The 20,132-nt window shown below is 40.5% G+C and overlaps 1 protein-coding gene across 1 annotated transcript; it reads left to right on the forward strand.

The window, feature by feature from the left end:
• Window positions 1-3,437: 3,437 nt before the first annotated feature.
• On the forward strand, window positions 3,438-6,155 carry LOC113327693 (putative wall-associated receptor kinase-like 16). Its single transcript, XM_026574837.1, has 3 exons — window positions 3,438-4,315; window positions 4,418-4,621; window positions 4,714-6,155. The coding sequence occupies exons 1-3, from the start codon at window positions 3,655-3,657 to the stop codon at window positions 5,949-5,951; spliced, it is 2,103 nt and encodes a 700-aa protein (XP_026430622.1). The 5' UTR covers window positions 3,438-3,654; the 3' UTR covers window positions 5,952-6,155.
• Window positions 6,156-20,132: the final 13,977 nt, after the last annotated feature.

Below are 20,132 nucleotides of genomic sequence, written 5' to 3' on the forward strand. Positions count from 1 at the left end.
AACTGATTTTGATTAGAAAACTGATTTTAAATTTTTATATTAAGGGTATATAGGTAATTGAACTACCCATAGGGTACCCCTTATAAAATCACCCAAAATGAGACTATTTTTTTGTATGCCTTAAAAGATTTTGGTATGTCCAAAATCCGGGTTCTATTTTTTACTAATTAGCTTCAGAAGTGCTCTGCTCTGGGACCTGTAGGGAGGGAGCCCCTTCCATGACCACTTTTTTGTCAAATGAAAACTAACGAAAATTCTCAATTTGATAAAAATTTGGTGTAGTCTTTGGGAGATGAAAAGACAAAAAACACCCTTACACTTAAAAACCAGATCCTTCGTTGTCCTCATCTTTATTTCTTTTTCGCCCCAAAATTTAGCTCTCGGATTAATCGTTCAAACTCATTCCTCCTCCGCCGACACCATTGCCAACCAGTACCACCATCATAACCAGCAATATCAGTCTCCGCCACCAACACCACCACCACCTTAAACAACACTAGTCACTCGATTCATTTCTTTTCCATCAACACCATTTCCACCCCTATAACCAATACTACCACCCTAACCTGCACCACCAACCTCCGCCACCAACACCACCGATCAGTCAGTCATTTACCATCAGCACCTCCATAAACACTAATCATTCTTCCCCACCAATACCATAACCTTCCCAAGATTTATTCGCCTACCACCACCATCACCATTATCCGCCACCACCAGAACCACCATCTCCGCCTATCAAAACCGCCACCAACATAAGCAGTAGACCAGCCGATCAAAAACAAAAAAAAGCAGTAGATCATATCTGTTGTTAGCATAACCAGTACCATCACCACAACCAGTGCCACCACCGCCCACCACAAGCAACACCACCAGAAGATTTTTCGTATTTGATATTTTAATCAGATCAATCAAATTCCAATAAATAAAGCTAATAAAACAATTCTATTTCGTACGATTGAAACCAACAGTATAAAGTCCTAATTCTTCAAAGCAAAATCGTTGATCGAACCCGGTCAATTTATCATACCATCGTTGATCGAACCCGGTCAATCAATCAATTAAAATATTCAGAGAAATTATAAATCATTTCCAGTTGAGATTGATGCATTCATTTCTCATCCAAATACCACCACAGCAGATTCAATCAATCACTGCCTGCAAAAACAGCAAGACTACATAGATATAGAAACCCAAATTCCATTGATGTGTTGTTGCTTTCACCACTACTCCCACCAATTCCATCTTCCATTTCGACCCAAAATCTTTTGTTCCCTGTTCAATCATTGCTTTTATCAAATCCTTGACGTTCCCAACTCGGTTTGACTGCAGCTTCTCTGAATGAGCTGAGATCCCTTTCCTTCATCAAATCCTTGACGATGCTGCTTGAAGTTATCCGCGTGGCATGACAAGAAAATTGAACGTGATGCATGTAGAACTTGACACGTCACCCCCTTATTTTTCAACCAATAAACAACCAATACTATTTTTTCTCCCACCGTTCTTTTTTGTTAAAGTGTGATACAGCCTACAGAGTAATTTAAACAAAGGTCAACATGGCTGAGCATATGGTGCTGTTGTCGGCACCGTGATATGCCGTATTCGAGCTTTTCACGGCAAAAACCATTTTGCTTCTTATTTATCCGTTTATTATGCCGGTGATAGAATTTGTTTGTACTTTCCTTTGTCTTTACGGTTCCATTTAGCGGGTTTTGTTTCCTTCACCGTGGCAGCGGTGTCCTAGTATGGTGTTACCTGAATACCACCCACAGTTTTCCTAAATGCCACCCACGCCATGAAAACACAATAATTTTCAACCTGATCTAAAGTGAGTGAAAAGAACGCACCTTCTTCTCTCACAATCACCGAACACCATTGTAGCTGCTGCCATCGTGCCACCACCACGACCGTTAATGGAACATCATTAAGATCTAAATCGTATCAATATTAATTTTAATCTTAATTAAGAATTTTAGTTAGAACAATATTATGATCTTAATCTTGTTAATATTAATTTCGATTTTAGTTTCAGAGATTCAATGAGGTCTTTATTTGATGTTTTATGGATTGATTGGGTTTCAATTTTTAGTAGAGACAAATTCAGTTCCGGTGATGGTGTCACCTACAAATTCAATTTTTAGGTCTAGCACCATTATGTTCGATGGTGTCACCTACTCATATTTTATCCACTAAAAGGAATATTCCTACCAAAATAACCAGAAGTTCCAATAAACAAAAACCTTAGTCAATTGTTGCTACAGGAAAGCTTATAACTGCACCTTATGATCTTATGTAAAGGAATCAACACAAAAGAGATGAAAGATCAAATTTTATTATGAAGAATATGATATTACAATGGAGGTAATATCCCTAGTTTTAGAACTCACAACTTTTTCTCCAAGGCAATACTCAGACTAACACATATTAGTTTTAGACTAGCCTTAGTCAATTGTTGCTACAATGAGATTTTAATCTAAAAGGTGTCGGTGCTATGTAAGGAGATGTCCAAGCTTATTAGATACCATATGTACTTCCTCTTATTCCATGTGGGACTATCCTAGCTATACATATGTGATTTACATCGCGCCACATACTCCAACAATCTTCACCTTGACTAGATTAAACCACCTCATCAATCCAATCATACTTCACCATATGATCACCGTCCATATATGTTACTCATCGAACATGATTATTGTCACATGGAATAAGAGGAAGTACATGTGGAAAAATTGAGTGATGAGGTAACAACATAGTTTGTCCTTCAAGTTCCGATCATATATATTGAATCACTTTTTAATGCCTAGATTCAGAGTTCACATTTGTCTATCACGGAAAAATTGAGTTAAGACGTGCAATATGGTGCAGACATAAAGTCCACTTGGTTTGCAATTATAATTTGGACATTCAACCAACACTATGAGTTGGTCCATGGATGAATTTCAAAATTTGAACACTACAAAGATCCCCACAAAATTCAAACATATAAGATTCAAACAATAAGCAGGTATTTCCAAATTCAAAGTAATCCCAACTTCTATTCAAGTCAAAGACTAATAAATTAACAATGACTTATGAAGTGACAGAAAATAATTCACCCAATCTAATAGTAATTAAATCGCCAGCTGATGAAATGATATTGGAGACTCCACACCCGTGGCCAAAGATGGTTGAGTGCGGGGACAGCCGGTTTCAAGCCTAGTTAATTAGTCTTATAGTAGACCTACGAATGACCAACAACAGTTACTGCTGTCATTTGTCTCTGACTATTCAAAGGATTCCTTTGTTTGTTTTTCTATCCACGAGAAGAAAAATTATGCGAGTCAAAGATAAGTGATTAAGAAGTTTGTGGTGCTGGTATAGACCAAACTAAACCAACATGTTTAAGTATTACCACGGCGAGAAAAAAAGCCAAACCAAAACTTATCTTTCATGGCTGTATTACATATTCTGCTAGACTTACAGTGTTCTTTGTTGTTGCTGTGGCTGCAATTAGCATCTGCACAAAAACCGATCATTGCTTCCGGGGTAATAGCAAAGCCTGGTTGCCAAGACCGGTGTGGGAACGTCAGCATACCCTACCCATTCGGTATCGGAGAGGGTTGTTTCGTAAACGAATACTTCGAAATCACGTCATGCAACGGAAGTGTGCCGATGAGGAATTCTGTAAGAATCTCAAACATATCGGTACTCGATGGTCAGACGACAGTCGATAACCCTGTGACCAGCATGTGTACTCAAGAGTTTGATACATCGATCCACAGCGAAAAAACATCGATTGGTACCGGAAAATTCACTGTGTCTACTACAAAAAACAAATTGATATCTATCGGTTGTAACAGCAGGGCATATATATATGGTTATCCATCTATTGGTCTGCAGGAGTGTTCAGACTGTAGAAGAAATGAAGATATCACTGATGGGTCTTGCAATGGTATGGGTTGTTGTAAAACCTCAATCCCGCATGGACTTACGGATACTAATGTGTCACTTGAAAGACGCACTCCGAAGTATTTGACGAGTTTTAATCCATGTAGTTATGCTTTTCTAGCTGAAGAAAGTTCGTTTAGCTTTTCCTCATCGTATCTCAAAAATTTCAAAAACAATGGATCTGGAACTGTCCCGGTGGTGCTTGATTGGGCTATTGGTTACGAGACTTGCGATGTAGCACAAGGAAATATGACGAGCTATGCATGTGGAACTAACGCTATCTGTAAATCAGGGAATAATATTGCTGCAGGTTATCTCTGTAGTTGTAGACCGGGCTATGCAGGAAATCCTTATCTTAACAGTAGCAGTGGTGGACATTGCCAGGGTATGCAATATCGAACTCTGGTCATACAGTATCATCACGTACCCAAATTTTTTACCGATTATTAGTATTTATTGAATTTGTATTGTTTTTTGTGCATGATAGATATTGATGAATGCAAGGATGAGAAACTATATGACAGTCGATGTGCAAGACCGGGAAATGTTTGCAAAAATACAGAAGGCGGGTACAAGTGTCCTTGCAAACAGGGATACGATACGGTAAATTCTGATTTTGAAATATACCAAGGAAATGACAACATCTTGATCTCCGATTGCAGACGAAGAAACTCTAGAAAGATTGTTTTAAGTAAGTAATTGAGAAAAGTATTTGTGATATCAAACCCAGTCCTACCTGAACTCATGAGAAGGTAAGATTAACTTTTTATTGCATGTATGCAGGTGTTAGCTTAGGATTAATTCTTCTTGTTGTGTGTCTTGTGGTTGGGGTTTGGTTGTACTGGGGATATAGCAAAAGAAAGCACATGCAGGTTAAGGAGGTATTCTTCAAGCAAAATGGCGGTTTGATTTTAAATCGGCTCCTAGATGAACGAGAAGAAGATATCGAGTCTAGTAGAAATGGAAGAGGAGGAAAAAAGCATCGATCAATTGCTACAATTTACAGCGAGAAGGAGCTAAGCAAGGCGACTAATAACTATCACGAAAGTCACATTCTTGGACTGGGAGGGTTTGGCACGGTGTATAAAGGCATCTTATCAGACGGAACAGTGGTTGCTATTAAGAAGACGAAAATCGTCGATAGGAACCAAAATGAGCAGTTCATAAACGAAATCGCGGTTCTATCACAAATTAATCACAAAAATGTGGTGCAGCTCTTGGGTTGCTGTCTGGAGAGCGAAGTTCCTTTGCTAGTTTATGAATATGTAACTAATGGGACGCTTCACCAACACTTACACAAAGTCCATGCGAACTACACTGGTTGTGTTACTCTCTCATGGGAAAACCGCTTAAGGATAGCTTTGGAAGTTGCAGGAGCATTAGGTTACTTGCACTCTGAAGCTTCCATACCCATAATCCACAGAGACATCAAGTCAAGTAATGTACTTCTAGACGATGAATACAAAGCAAAGGTTTCAGATTTCGGTGCTTCAAGGTTAATTCCCGGGGACCAAGCACATCTGAGCACAGTAGTTCAAGGTACTTTTGGGTACTTAGACCCTGAATACATGCTTTCAAACCAGCTAACAGAGAAAAGCGACGTGTACAGCTTCGGTGTTTTGCTTGTGGAATTGCTAACAGGTAAAGCAGTATTTTCTCCAAAAAGGGTTAAAGAGGAAAGAAATCTGGCAAATGTTTTTCTTTCTGTGATGAAAACCAACAGGTTGTTCACTATTCTCGACGGTAATATGGTGAGGTATGATAATGAACGAATGAGTAGTGTAGATGTGCGCCAGCAGATTCAACAAATGGCTGAACTCGCACAAAAATGCTTAAGAATGAAGGGAGAGAACAGACCTACAATGAAAGACGTAGCAATGGTGTTACATGGATTGATGGGGATGTCTTCTAGTTACTCTGGAAGCATCATTGATGATGAGGACACAATTACGAACACAGTTATCTCGTTAGAATCAGCTGAATCGTTTTGTTACACAGAGAGCATAATGGAGGGACGTTGATGGATTATCCTGCACATTGAGCAGTATCATTATTCCTATCTAGCATTCTAATTAGAAGTAATTTTTTTGTCCTGATTATAATAATGAATGCTCTTTTATGATTAATCCTTCTTGGAGGTCATGGTTCACGCCCCACTTCTTGTAATTTCCCTTCTGATTTTGTAACACTATAAAAAACTCATGGCAAATTAAAGCATAATTTTTACTCAATTTGTCTTGTCCAAAGGCATCATTACGCAATTTATTCAATAGGGATTCGATTCATGCAGCACACAACTACTGGTACTGTTAGTCACAGTCCAAGTCAAGCAGGGCTGCTACACATGGAGTTACAAAATTCAAACAAGTAACTTTCCAAATCCAGAACAATCCTAACTTCTAGCAAAAGACTTTGAATTTCTTAAGGACTTAAGGAGTGACAGACAAAAATGGAGCTAATAATTGATAGAGAGATAGTGAAAGTTATTAAACTTAACATCAACTATACTTTAGCGTTATTGATGACTACATGCAATAGAGCCAGGCGTAAGGGTAGCTGATCCACAGTTCTCGTTATTGGTCGGCTCTTCTTGTCGCCCAGGATTGTTCCGCCTAAGAACTCCTTGAGGAATTTCATATACTTCGTTAGTCTTATATCCCCAGTATAAAACTGGTTACTAGCAGAAGAGATGAGACTTAGGCTGATACCTGCATGGTATATAAAAAATAACTACTCCAACTTAGAAGAATCACCTCATTTGCATTCATAATTTTTGCTCTCAACGAACTGCTTACCAGCAAGAATGTTGTTAACTTCAACGAGAGCAGAGTTTTCACTCGAAGGAGGCGGAGGAGGAATACTGCAACCCGAAACGGAATTGTCATTGCATTTTACGGTTTCTGCCTCATAGAAAAGAAGTAAAAAAAATATCAGTTCTGTTCTATGGTTAAATCTGACAACTAAATATTAAACCATTAATAATGGCGATAATACCTAAAAAAATTACCTTGGCAATAACCAGTGGCATTAGCGTCAACATAAGGAATATAAGGATTTCCTTCATAGCCTGATTTACAGTTACAACGATAACCTGGAGTATCATTATTTCCTGGAATACACACAATATAAGGTCCACAGGCATTGCTCGTCACTTTTGTTGCTACTTCGTCGCATGTCTCAGAACCAATAGTCCAATCAACCACCACCCGGACTCTTCCAGTTCCTTTATATTTGAAATCTTGAAGATATGATGAAGAAAACCGAAACGAATCTTCTTAAGCTACAAAAGCATAACTACATGTGTAGCTGCATATTTTCTGACTACTACACCCAAGTAAGATTAAAGACTAAAAGCTACTTAAACATACAAGATTCATCATGAACAAGATTTAAATAGCATGAAACGTAAAGATTAACACAAGCATATAACGTGGTTCGGCCATGAAGACCTACGTCCAGGGAGAAGAAGATGTTTTCTTATTGATTATAAGGTCTTACCCTTGAAAGTGTTTCAGATCTCTTCTAGATTTCTCACTTTCTCTCTATCTAAGTCTCTCTCAGGAATTCTCTGTAGAAAAACCATCTAAGATTACCTAAGTTGTCCACCTGCTGGTACATGTACTGGTATTTATAGATAGAATGAACTCGTAGTCGCTTGATCGTCCGAGCTGGATGAGCTGTCATCCATCGTCCTGGCTCTCTCGGACTCGTTCTATACCGTCCCTCGCGATGGCATACTTGGTCCTCCCTCCGAGTTGTCTTGCTCTCCCTTGGATCCTGTTTCCCTTCTGTGGAGAACCTCGTACTCCATCGCCTCTGGGTCGTAGTATATATCGTCCGAGTCTTCTGTCACGATGCCCAACTACCCAAGTCCTGTTCTTATCCTTCATTAAATGCGGTCTTGCTTTTTAGACTTGACCGTCTGAGCAGATTAGACCTTTACATACACGCGTCATTCATGTGGCGCTTGTGCAGTTGCCTTGACTGAGACAAATCCTTCTCACATCGAATGATTTGGTGCTCCAACCTCATCATCTCATCATATATTCATCCCTTGGGATGTCGACACGTGGCCATCGGGTATTTTACCCACACATTTTCCTCATTTTCTTTGCAACTTGCCTATGGCATGATGGGAAGAAAACTGTGTAACTGTCCTACTTTTTTCCGGCACGTGTACATGTAACCCGTTTTAAGATATTTATTGGTTCTCTCAGATTTTCTGGGAACAGAATGTCTTTTCTTTTGTACTTTTCCTCCGGAATTCTTATCGTCTAGCTTGCCGCGCCTTTGACCTTCTTGGGTTTGGGAAATCTAGTTAGTTTTCCAAAGATTTTCTCTTCTATTTAAGAAGAGTCTTTTTGTGATGAGGGTATGGTCTCCTTCATTCTTTTCTCCGATGTATGCTAAATTTTTTCCTCCTCGTCCTCCATGGGAACAAGGTGGTTATTCATGTATTTTTTACCTTGATGGTATGTCCTCTCATTCATGTATTGCTTCGTTTTTTCTTGATCCTGTTCTAGATCATCACCAATGTCTTCTCAGAGAGACCTATCTTTTCACATGACATCTTTAGTCTCGTTTGTTCGTCAAGTGAATGCACCTCGTGTTATGGGATCTCGTATTTATCACTGATTTTCCTTCTACGGGAAAGCTTCGAAACACTTCGTGTGTTGTGTTTCTTGTTACGATTGGCCTTGGGAACACTGTATGCTGTGCGGAGGTGCTAGGGTATAAAATACTATTTCTGTTTTCAAACGTATATATATATATATATATATATATACCTTGCCCTTGTTTTATGTCGTAGCATCGGAGGCTTGTCATATGTTTAAAGCGGTGGGAAATCGATTGGTGGTTTTCTCCAGTCCAGGGTGTGTGTGAAGAGAAAGGTTGGTTGTGCTCCTGCTCATGGATGCTTCCTCGGACGAGGAAAAAGTAGGTGAGGAACCTGTTGCTCCAAGCGCGGCGCGAGCGCGATGTTCTTGTCCGAAGGCATCGTGTGATTTGTAGATCTGTAATGTTCAGAGTTTGTTTATTTGATTGCTTTGTGCGAGTTGTGTGGCTCGGAGGAATGGCCATATGTAATATTGATGCGATCATGGATGTCAAAGCCAAGGAGTGATCAGTTCCTGTGTTTGGATAAGGCACCGCTTATAGTATTGGAAGTTTATATATAGGATCTTTTCCTTCGCGCTTTCTCATACTTTATTTTTTTGGTTCCCTATTTGGGACTAGATTTCCCCCATATGGCTTGGAGGGTGATACCCCGGTCGAGTGATACTTGCCCCGGCCAGGGGAAGGTATCTCAATTCTGGATATCTCCTGTTGTAGAGGACATCATCCGATTTCGTGATCGTGATGGCATTACCTTAGGTCTGTGTCCGTGTCGGGTAGCTTAGTTAATGTACCTGCATCATTCTGTGTAGAATGGAAGGTGTGGCTAGCACCGTGCCATAGTGGTGTATGGGCTTTTGTAGTATGCAAGTACGGGATGTAGTACTAATCAAAAAACAAGAAGGGAAAACAAAACAGAAAAGAAAAAAAGTAAATCAAATAAACAAAGCAAAAAAGGCGAAATTAACAAAGGAGCGATTTTATTATTTGTCAAAAGAGAGCTTTCTAAGCTCTGAGTACATTCCAGGAAGGCTCTATGACCTGCGTACAAGTAGGGATCGTGTCATATTCTAGCACCGTTGGACGGTTTTCCTAAGCGTTGTAAGATTTTAGGTATTTGATGTTCCATGGGCATTCAAGTTCTTCGTCGTTGGATTTGAGAAATCTGAATGCTCCATCCTCTGCCTTAGCGATGACTGTTAGTGTGCCTTCCCATACAGATGCAAATTTGCCTGACTCGCGTTGGTAGAGCGGAATCTCGCGCCAGACTTTATCGCCTGGGCTGAATTGTCTCTGGTGAACACGTTTGTTGTATTCCCGAGCCAATTTTCTGTGATAATTTTTTATTGTTTGGAGAGAAATTTCTCTGTTTTCTTCCAAATCGTCCAGCTTGGAGAGTATCATGTCCGAGGTCAGATTTTTATCCCATGCCTCGGTCTTCGTTGTCGGGATCATGACTTCTGTTGGTATGATTTCCTTTGTGCCATATGTGAAGGCGAAGGGAGACATTCCTGTGGCTTCCCTTTTTGTGGTTCGATAGGCCCATAGGACGTTGTGTGGTTTTTCACACCAACAAGATCCATATCCGTCAAGTTTCTTCTTGAGGATGTCGGCGATAGTTTTGTTTGTGGCCTCTTCCTGGCCATTGCTCTCAGGATATATTGGCGTAGATTTGTTTTTCTGATCTTGAAACAATTAAAGAGAAGATCGATGTTTTTCACTCAGAACCAATGCCCCATTATCAGATACAATGGCGGTCGTGATACCGAAGCGGAATATAATATGCTCGAAGAGAAATTTAAAGACATCATGGTCTCTTATGTGTCTTAAAGCCGAGTCCTCCACCCATTTAGTGAAGTAGTCTGTGGCCACAATTAAATACTTTCATTGTCCAGTACCGGCTCTGATCACTGTCGTATGCGTCAAAAATAAATTCACTTTCTTAAAGTATATGATAAGAAAGAGTTCCTTTCCACAAAGAGGAGAATGTAGCTATTAAGTATTCAATTTCCTAAGTAACCAATTGGGGGGATTTCTGATTTTATAAAGCAATATAAATTAAATCAAAAGCAAAGTAAATAGTAGAATGTAATCAATGAGAGAAAGATATTGGTCAAGGAGTTCATCTTCTTATCTTAAAGATGTGCTTGCATACATGATTAGAATTACAATTTAATCTCTTTTATTATCAAAATCCTAGAGATCAAGAGAGCAAGATAATCTAGTAATTTCTCAAGTTCATCATCACACACATTAGAGTTGCATATGTGAATTCTGCCTAAAGAATAACCTAACGCCTTGCGCTAATTAAGTTCGATTCCCAGGAGCATTAAGTTTTGGAAATAGGCTAATCAATGCAATTGTCATACATTGTGCATGACAATTCGGACAATGGTCAAACTCTACATATGATGACGAGAGTGTATCACTACAAACCGTAATCATATCATGCTACTTGTATTTAGGGTTATCGCTTTATGAAAAACCCTAAAATAACTATGGACAAGGATGCAAGTTCAATTAATTGGCCACTTAACTAACCAAACATCTAAGTCCTATCACAATACATCAATCATGTGATTAATAAAAACAATAGAGATTTGAACGATAATCAAGAGAGAAAACTAATGCATTAATCAAGCACAAGTTGTAGATATAGGACTACATCCTTAACTAATAATAAAAGATTTAGCTACTCATAGCTATGGAGTTCATCATAATCAATAATTAAATAAAGAAGATGAAATCAAAGCAAACCCTAGTAGCGTAAACAAAAGCGGCTCTCTCATTAGCTCCAAGAATAATACGTGATGAAAATTAGGTCCAAATCTTCAAAGTCCATTAGATGAAAATCCAGGTGGCACAAAAGTGAGAAAAACCCATGTAGAAACTATGGCAAATCGTCGCCGGAAGTTGACCGGAAGTTGGACGGAAAATATCTCAGGTGACCGGCAAAGTCCACCCGGTCACCGGTAAACGATCCAAATCAGTCAGGTCAACCGAGTTAACTCGGGTCAATACCGAGTCATACCGAGTTAGCTATCTGACTCGGCCGAGTTGGTCAGTCCAGGCATTGCACTGGCCATATCTTCTGCTGCACAATCATTGTGCATAATAGCTCCTTAGCCAGCCATCTTGGCTGTGCATAACTTTGCTGCCATCTTGGCTCTTCCATTCTCTCCAATTCAACAACAGCTGCTTCTTTACTTCCATTACCTGCACTGCCTGCCACCAACACAGATAACCACCTCAAACAACTTCAAGCACAACTGCAATACCTCTTCCATTTCCCTTGCTTCTCCATTACAGCTCTCATATAATCTCGGTCTAGGTCCATCTATACTTCATCTCAGCTGCACTTGAACTACATCATCTGCAGCTTCAACAATTCATTGCTCATTGATCGAATTTTAATAGTGGTAAATAGGTTGTCGTTCACTCGGACTTTTTTGAGATTGATTCTAGGCTTTAATAAAAGAAAATACTAAAAATAAGAAAATATATATACAAAATAAGGTCACAGGATGAATAGAAACCGGGACTCGGGATTCCATTGCTTTTCATGTTCATGGGATTCATAAATTTATCATAAGCAATTATAGCTCAAAACAAAAGAAATATCAACTCTATTCTTTGCCAAAATAGATTTCGTAAAACATCAATTGTAAATTACAAGCATAGTGTATCTAAAGCACCTAAGACTAAGCATACACTATCTAACAAGATAACAAATGATTAATAGAAATCATAAATCATTTAAAATCGGTACAACAAGTAAATGAGGAATTAATATTAAGTTACCCCAATGGTGAAATCCAGCTTCCTCCGTTGTCCAAATATTGGATTTTAGCTCCTCATGCTCAAAACACACTCAAAATATAAATTCATGGCTCAAAAAGGTGTTTTATTGGAGAGAAATAATAATACAGCGAATCTGCAACATCTAATGGACGTTACAGAATACACTGTTATAAGAGGTGCTGCTAACTGAAGATAAGCGTGACTAATGGACTGTTACAGAATAGATTGAATATAAAACACTGACTACGACTGCCCTCTGCAGTATTATGTTCTTCAGCTTTAGGGTTCTTGAGAACGACACTTCTGATGTGTCGTCTGCAACTCTCTTCTTCCTCTTCTCTGCTGCTACTTCAGAATCGCTCTGCAGCGATTTTTGTTGGTCTAAAACTACCCCTAACTTTTCATCCTCACTCTACTCCTTAACATCAACTTATATAGCCTCTCAATGCCCAGAATACTCCCCCATAACTGCGTATAATACTCCAATAAATTCATTATTCTCTTGTGCGTGTCACGGAAAATAATTCCCTTTTATAACTTCTTCACGCTTCTGTTGCAGTCAAACTCCATCCAAACACTCTGTCGCATATCCCAGAATGTGTTGAACACGCTTAGGTCACAAGAAATATTCCCAAACATAACCAGAAATCCTGTAATGCCCTCGGGTAAATATTATTCCCCTGTTTTCTCCAAATCTTCATTGCAGCCCAATTTTATCGATCCTGATGGAATTACCAGTCCTGTTTGAGTTTTACAGGCCCAATACAACAGATTTTAGCGATTGAATCTCCCTGGAAAGATTCCAAATCCAAACACAGCAGTCTCGGGTTCTCACTACACACATAATTCCCTGATTCCTTCCAACGACGATTCCAACCAATTTTAATAGAAACAAAAGATGTTACCGGCCTTGTATAGTCCATACTAAGATACACAATCAATTTCAGAGTTTTAGTCTCACTCTAACACCTCTAACTTACAAACCCTAATTCCGGCAGTGAAAATCAGTTTTCCCGCCACTTTTCTGCTGTTCAAATGAGGAAGATGATGGGTTCCCCGTATCCAGAGTGGGGGTGCTGACAGCAGTTGACGCCCTAGGTTGTGTATAGTAAAGAAGGTGGCCCTATCGAAATAGGTGCCCCTTAGTAACTGGGTGCCCCTTATCCAAAATGAGAGTCCGCTTAAGAATCGTCATCCGGGGTGCAAATATCACTTTTTGAGCAACTTTTTCCACGCAAGTGTATTTCTACAAAAACACCTACAAACACAAAAAACACTATAATAAGTACGAAAACGAGTACTGACAATACGGAACATTGAGGACAAATTAGACACATAAATGCGTCTATCACTCATCTATTGTATACACAAATCACAACTCCACCTGCAATACCAGACCACCATGTCCTGCTACATTTGTAATACCCATGAACCAGTTTCATCTTTGTCACAGCTCAAGCCATAAATTCGTTTAAACTCCTTTAGCTTCAATCATACTTCCCATTTTGGTTCCCTGCAGCTCAGTTGTACTCAGCTCACCACCAGAATTTCTACAATTTATTCAGCTCAAGTCTGCAATTCATTCTTGTAGCTTCAAATCTAGCTACACATCCACGAACCACCTGAGTCACCAGCCAATCTGCTTCCCAGCTGAAGCTCATAACTTCTGTAACTTCTCTGCCTCCGCTCAACAGCTCCATAAGTAAACAACATCATCAATACCATCACATTCATTCTTAGCTACTTCATTACCACCAACCAGTGCTCCACTTCAGGCAGTTCTGTGATGCAATATCTTCCAACTGTACCTAACTGCAACAAGTTAACAGTACCAACTTGCACCTGCAATGCTCAACCCTTGTAATCTCAGATGCTGCAAAACACCACAACCACCATTCAGTACCACCTGTAACTGCATTCTATCTCAACTCTTGCACTGCATCAATAGCTCACATCTCAGGCTCCATTTCAACTGCAGCTGCAATTGCTTATCAGACAACACCAGATCCATTAATCATACCCATTAACATCTTCCATCTCCATCTAAATCTCACAGCATCACTTATACCTCAGACATTCAATTGCAGCTACAATACATTCACCATCACTTCCTGCTTCAATCTCATTCCAAACCCTAAGTGACAAACACCAACATAAACTACCAGATTCATTCCCTCCATCTCAATTTTCAGAACAAGTTTCTTTCTTAAAACTCAAGCAGTAACCAACTGATTCCTCCAAAATCAATCCAACTCGAATTCCAGTTTAACCCATCTCTGTACAACCTCCCATCAACAACAGTGGTAGCATCACAGATTCAAGATTCAATTCTTCTTAATTTCTTTTTGAATTCGAGTTCTGGCCATTACCCATGTGAAATTTATACGCAATTCTTCATTTAAACTCTGAATCGGCTCAAATCCAGTAAAACCAAATTTGTAATCTTCTACCAATTTATCTCTTCGATTTTCATTTGTAGAAACTTCATTCATCCTCGAATCAGAAACAGTAGCTGAGATCCCCTTTTTCTTCTCATTTGCTTTGATTTCAAAACCTCGTTTTTCTAGATCTGATTTCTTCATAAACATAACCTTGGTCTCTCTAGCAATTTTTGTTGTCTTCTCTTTGTTTCTTGCATCTCAAAATCGCCGGATCCAAAGTAGCAGAATAATCTTCTTCATCTTCTCGATTTCTCTATCTGAGTTATGGAGCCGCCATTCCTCTATGTTAGAAAACAAATGATTGAGAAATGAAATTCTCTTTTGAACTCTAGGGTATAGTAATGATAAGAAGTGCCACATGCACCCAGAAAATGATACAGGCCACCAAAGAACAACAACCCCCTATTCCTCCATTGTACTCCCAATAGTGGTTGTCCATGAGAGTTGACGCTTTAGCTCTTCTTCGAATCCTTCTGTCGGCAGTAGCCGCCTCTTACATCTCAAACCCACTTCTTTTCTTTAATTACTTTTCATCACTAAAGTAGTCGTGCTTTTCAGACAGATATTTGCATCACTAAAGACGACATGCTTTTCAGATAGAAATTAAGAAATAGAAGCAAATAATGAGAAATAGTTCATATCCAACAACACTTGCACCTTTTTGCCTTTTAAGCGACGTTTCTTCTTCTTTTGTTCCAAATGACTCCAAAGTACCTAAATACTCAAAAACAAACATAAGATACATAATTTACAAGAAAACTTAGCAAACAAAGCATAAACAATAGATAAATATTAAGGTGTTTTAGACACCTATCAGGCTCTTAGGGGTCCGACAATATCCACCCCCCATTTGGCGAATGGCCAAGGACTTAGGACGAACTTTAAGTCTATTGAAGGTGCATGTCTTCTTTTGCCAAATTTTTGGCACTCTATGAAAATTTTTGCCATTTGCTTCAAGTCCTCGTTCATGCGAGGCCAAAAACACCCCTGTAATTTTGCTTTATGAGCGAGGGATCGTCCTGCCCTATGGTTTCCTGCGTAACCATAGTGTATTTCTTTTAGTATGGTTTGTCCTTCCGCAAATGAGAGACATCAGAGGAGAGGCCCAAGGTAGGATTGTTTGTATAACACGCCATCCCGGAGTTGGTAGTTCCCAGACCTTGATATTATCTTGTGTGCGATTAATTGATCGCTGGGGAGGTATCCGTTAGCTAGATACTTGATGATGGGCGTCCTCCAGTCATCCTCTGGCAGACTTTCCTCCTGGGCTACTAAGTCGACAGCGAGGATGTCCATGTTTCCTTCCAATGGGATGGAGGGGAGTAGAACCTTTTCGATTCTGACATTGGTAGCTTCAGGGCTAACTGTCATGGAAGCTATGAATGCTAAGGCATCAGCATATATGTTGTTGATTCGGTTTAAATGGCGGAACGTGATGTTTGGTATCTGCTCGATATAGTGCTTAGCGAGTTGAAGGTATCACTGCAGACATGGATCTGAAGCTTGGTACGTTCCATCTATCTGCCGGATAATGAGTTGTGAATCGCTTGTGAGACGCACATTATGGATTCCCAACGCGATGATGACTCGGAGGGCATGTATTACTGCCTCGTATTCGATTATATTGTTAGTGGCAGGGAATTCAAGCCTTAAGCTATAGACGATCCTTCGGCCGGTGGAGGTTGTAAAAACCATTCCGATACCTGATCCTTCCGAGTTACACGACCCATCAACGAAGACCTCCCATCGGTTGGGGTCTTCGGAGCAAAGTAGTTCGGGAGGATCCTCTAACTCGTCTTCCATACCCGGGATTTCTTCAATCTTATCAGTACCGTCCACCGGAAATCCGCTAAGAAATCTGCGACCACCTGGGTCATGATTATTGTCTGGGCTTGGTATTTGACACCGAATTGTTTGATTTGGCCCCCCATTTGGATATTCCACCTGCTCTGTCGGCATAGTCTAACACAGACTCTATGGGGGCTTTAGTGATGACTATTACAGTGTGCGCATGAAAATAAGTACGCATCTTCTGTGTTGCATAGACAGAGATAGCACTATCTTCTCGATATTTGAATAGTTTTTCTCAGCTGACGTCAAAGTTTTGCTGATGAAATATATTGGTTGTTCCGCATCTGCATATATGCGAGTGAGTACTGCACTAATCGAAGTATTGGTTGCTGATAGGTAGATGTAGAGGTTTTCACCTAGGTTAGGCTTTTGGAGGATTAACAAGGTTGCCAGATGTTCCTTGATTTTTTAAAGGGCTTCTTCACAATCACTAGTACAAGAAAACTTTTCACCATTCTTTAAGGTGTTGAAGAAGTGTATGCAATTTTCAGAACATCGGGCGATGAATCTTCCCAAAGTTGCCATCCGGCCATTCAGTATTTGCACATCCTTGACCGTGGTTGGGGAAGGCATTTCCAATAAGGCCCGTACCTTCTCGAGATCAACCTCGATTCCTCGTTTGGTGACCAGATAGCCCAAGAATTTACCTGAGGTTACTCCGAAGGCACATTTTGCGGGATTGATCTTCATGTTAAATTTGCTCATTTGTGCGAAGATTTTCCTAAGATCATGTGCATGATCTTGTGGGAGTTTTCTCTTAACAAGCATGTCGTCTACGTATACCTCTAGGGTTTTGAGTATGAAACCGTCAAACATCTTTTCCACCATTCTTTGGTAGGTGGCCTCTGCATTTTTTTAACCCAAATGGAATCTTTGTATAGCAGTATAGGCCACGAGGGGTGAAGAAAGCGGTATGTTCTTGATCTTCCTCGGCGAGGGGGGTCTGGTTATAACCAGAGTATCCGTCCATCAGAGATAGCAATCTGTATCCTGAGGTTGCTTCTACAAGTTGGTCTGTGTTAGGGAGTGGGAAGCTGTCATTGGGGCAAGATTTATTAAGGTCGCTGAAGTCGATACAGATCCTTACTCCTCCGTTTTTATTTGGCACGATCACCATGTTAGATATTCATGTTGGGTAATGGACTTCTCTTATCACCCCTGAAGCTTCCATTTTCTTTAGCTCTTTCTGGATGGCTTCATGGTATTCTGGTGCCACTCTTCTCATTTTTTTCCACATGGGCTTGTGATTTGGGTCAATTTTCAGATGATGACAGCACACTTCGGGGTCTATTCCTGACATATCTTCCATACGCCACGCAAAGACATCGGAATATTCCCTTAGAACCTGTATTAGCTTCTCTTCTTCTTCTTTGCTGAGGAGTGTCCCTATTTTTACCATACCCGGGTTTCCGGGTGTTCTGATGTTGACTTCCTTGGTTGGCTCCGAGGCCGAGAAATTTGATTTTAATTCTCCTATATCGGAGAGGTTTTGTATGGGTCCATGGGTGAGTCCGATGGGACGCTATAGTCCATTGCGAGTTCGTTGCCTGATCGTGTCGCCTCATTCGTTCTATCCTTGTAAGCATCGATTTCGGCCTGATTTTTGGCATTCTTAGATCGTTTCTTTTTTGCTTTGGCAGAGTTTATTTTTTTCTCTCCGTATTGAACTTCTGTCTTGTCGCAGCACTTTGCTTCAGCAATATCTCCAATGATTTCTGCCACTCCGTCAGGCGTAGGAAACCTTAGCCTTTGATGGTAAGTCGAGGCCACTCCTTTGATTCTGTGGACCCAGGATCGTCCCATAATGGTTGTGTAAGGTGATAGTACATCTACCAAGCAGAAGGTGGTTGGGGTGAGGATTTTTACCACCCTAACTTCTAGCGTTATTTCACCTTTTGGGCGGGTTGATGACCCGTTGAAGCCAAATATGTTGTAAGTGTAGGGGACGAGACATTCGTCTGTAAGACCCATTTGTTTAAATGTTTCATAGAATAAGATCTCCACCGAACTGCCACCATCGATCAAAATTCTGGGCATCGCCCATGGGAGTGCCTTGGTTTTTGTCTCTTCGCCCTCGGGCTCAGGGAGTGCGATGGCCATCGTAACCACTAGTGGGTCGCTATGGTTGTGTCCTCCTTATGGTGCTTCTGAGGATGCAAAGGTAATGGGAAGTTTCATCCATTCCTCCAATTTGGGTTCTTTGGATGCACTGGAGACTTCATCGCTGTTGAAATTTGGTTTGTGAAGTCGTCCAGTGATATTTCCTTCTCGGACGGGGGTGTCCATCGCCGAATGTGAGATGGTGTTACAGTATAAGTACCGTGCATCGGGGTAGATCTCCATACGATATATGGGTTCCCAAGAGGCCAGTGTCATACAATAAGTTCTAAGGTGCTGAATAGCGTCTCCTGTTCCTGTGAACAGGGGTGTGAACACCGGTAGGGAGCACTTCCTTGGGAATGACAATCTTAATAGATTTTATGATAAGGGATATTGTACTGCTTCTTGCATGACCACTGCCAATTTCTTGTTCTCCTTCTTCCCTGTAGATTCTCTATGTATTTCCTTGAGTCGGTTGACTCCGGCTTGGAGTTCATCCTCATCTCGCCTGGTTTCGGCCTTCTTTCTCCTTCCTAGAGATCTCTCGGGCGAGAAAGATGGTTCATGGGGGCGATGCCTTGATCACCCTGAGTCTTCTTACGATTTTTCAATGTATGACACAATCTTAGAGCGAGTTTACCTCGAGTTTTCCACTCGCTTTGGGTTTGTGCCTGCGAGATTCTCGGTCTCGTAGTCAATATTTACTTCGTCGATTCGATTCTTGCTTCGTTTGTGTTTGGGATCAACATTTGATGACCCTTCAGATAGGCTACCCTTGTGGTCAGGCACAACTCTACTTCCCTTAGGAAATCGATCCCTGTTTCCTCGTTCGAGGTGTCAGGGATGTTAATTCGTTCGTCGTCTTGCAGATGCTCGAAAGGGTTTTCGTCCTCCGGAATTTCTTCAATGGTGGTGAGTGGTACCTTCGTTGTTACTTTGCGTTTTAACCTGCAGTTTCTCCGTTCTAGCTTTCTATTGCGCCTTTCTAAGTTCACCATTCTCTTATCCTGAGCCTCTTGGGTTCTCAGGATGGCTGCAATTGTAGCATTAGCATCGGCAAGGTCTGAAGGGTTGTGGTTCTTGACCTCATCATTTTTTGTTTGTCTCGGCAAGCATATCAACCCTCCTGGCTGAGTAAGACGAATATCATCACGCTTCTAGAAGAGGTTTCCCTCGCCTTCGGATCAAAGGCTCGCCTGGCACCATATCGTCGAGTCCTTCTGTTTGGGCTCCACCATTTTCTCCTTGGCTCACACGAGTAGATCGTCGCGTCACCATTACCTTCCCTGCAACATATGCAATAATACTTAATCTGTCTTTTCTTTTAGAAAAGTGGGACCCTATATTTGCAGGTCACATGCAATTACTAAGTCATAGTTCAGACTGGACAGT

Source organism: Papaver somniferum, unplaced genomic scaffold (assembly GCF_003573695.1).
Source record: "Papaver somniferum cultivar HN1 unplaced genomic scaffold, ASM357369v1 unplaced-scaffold_107, whole genome shotgun sequence".
Lineage (NCBI taxonomy): Eukaryota > Viridiplantae > Streptophyta > Magnoliopsida > Ranunculales > Papaveraceae > Papaver > Papaver somniferum.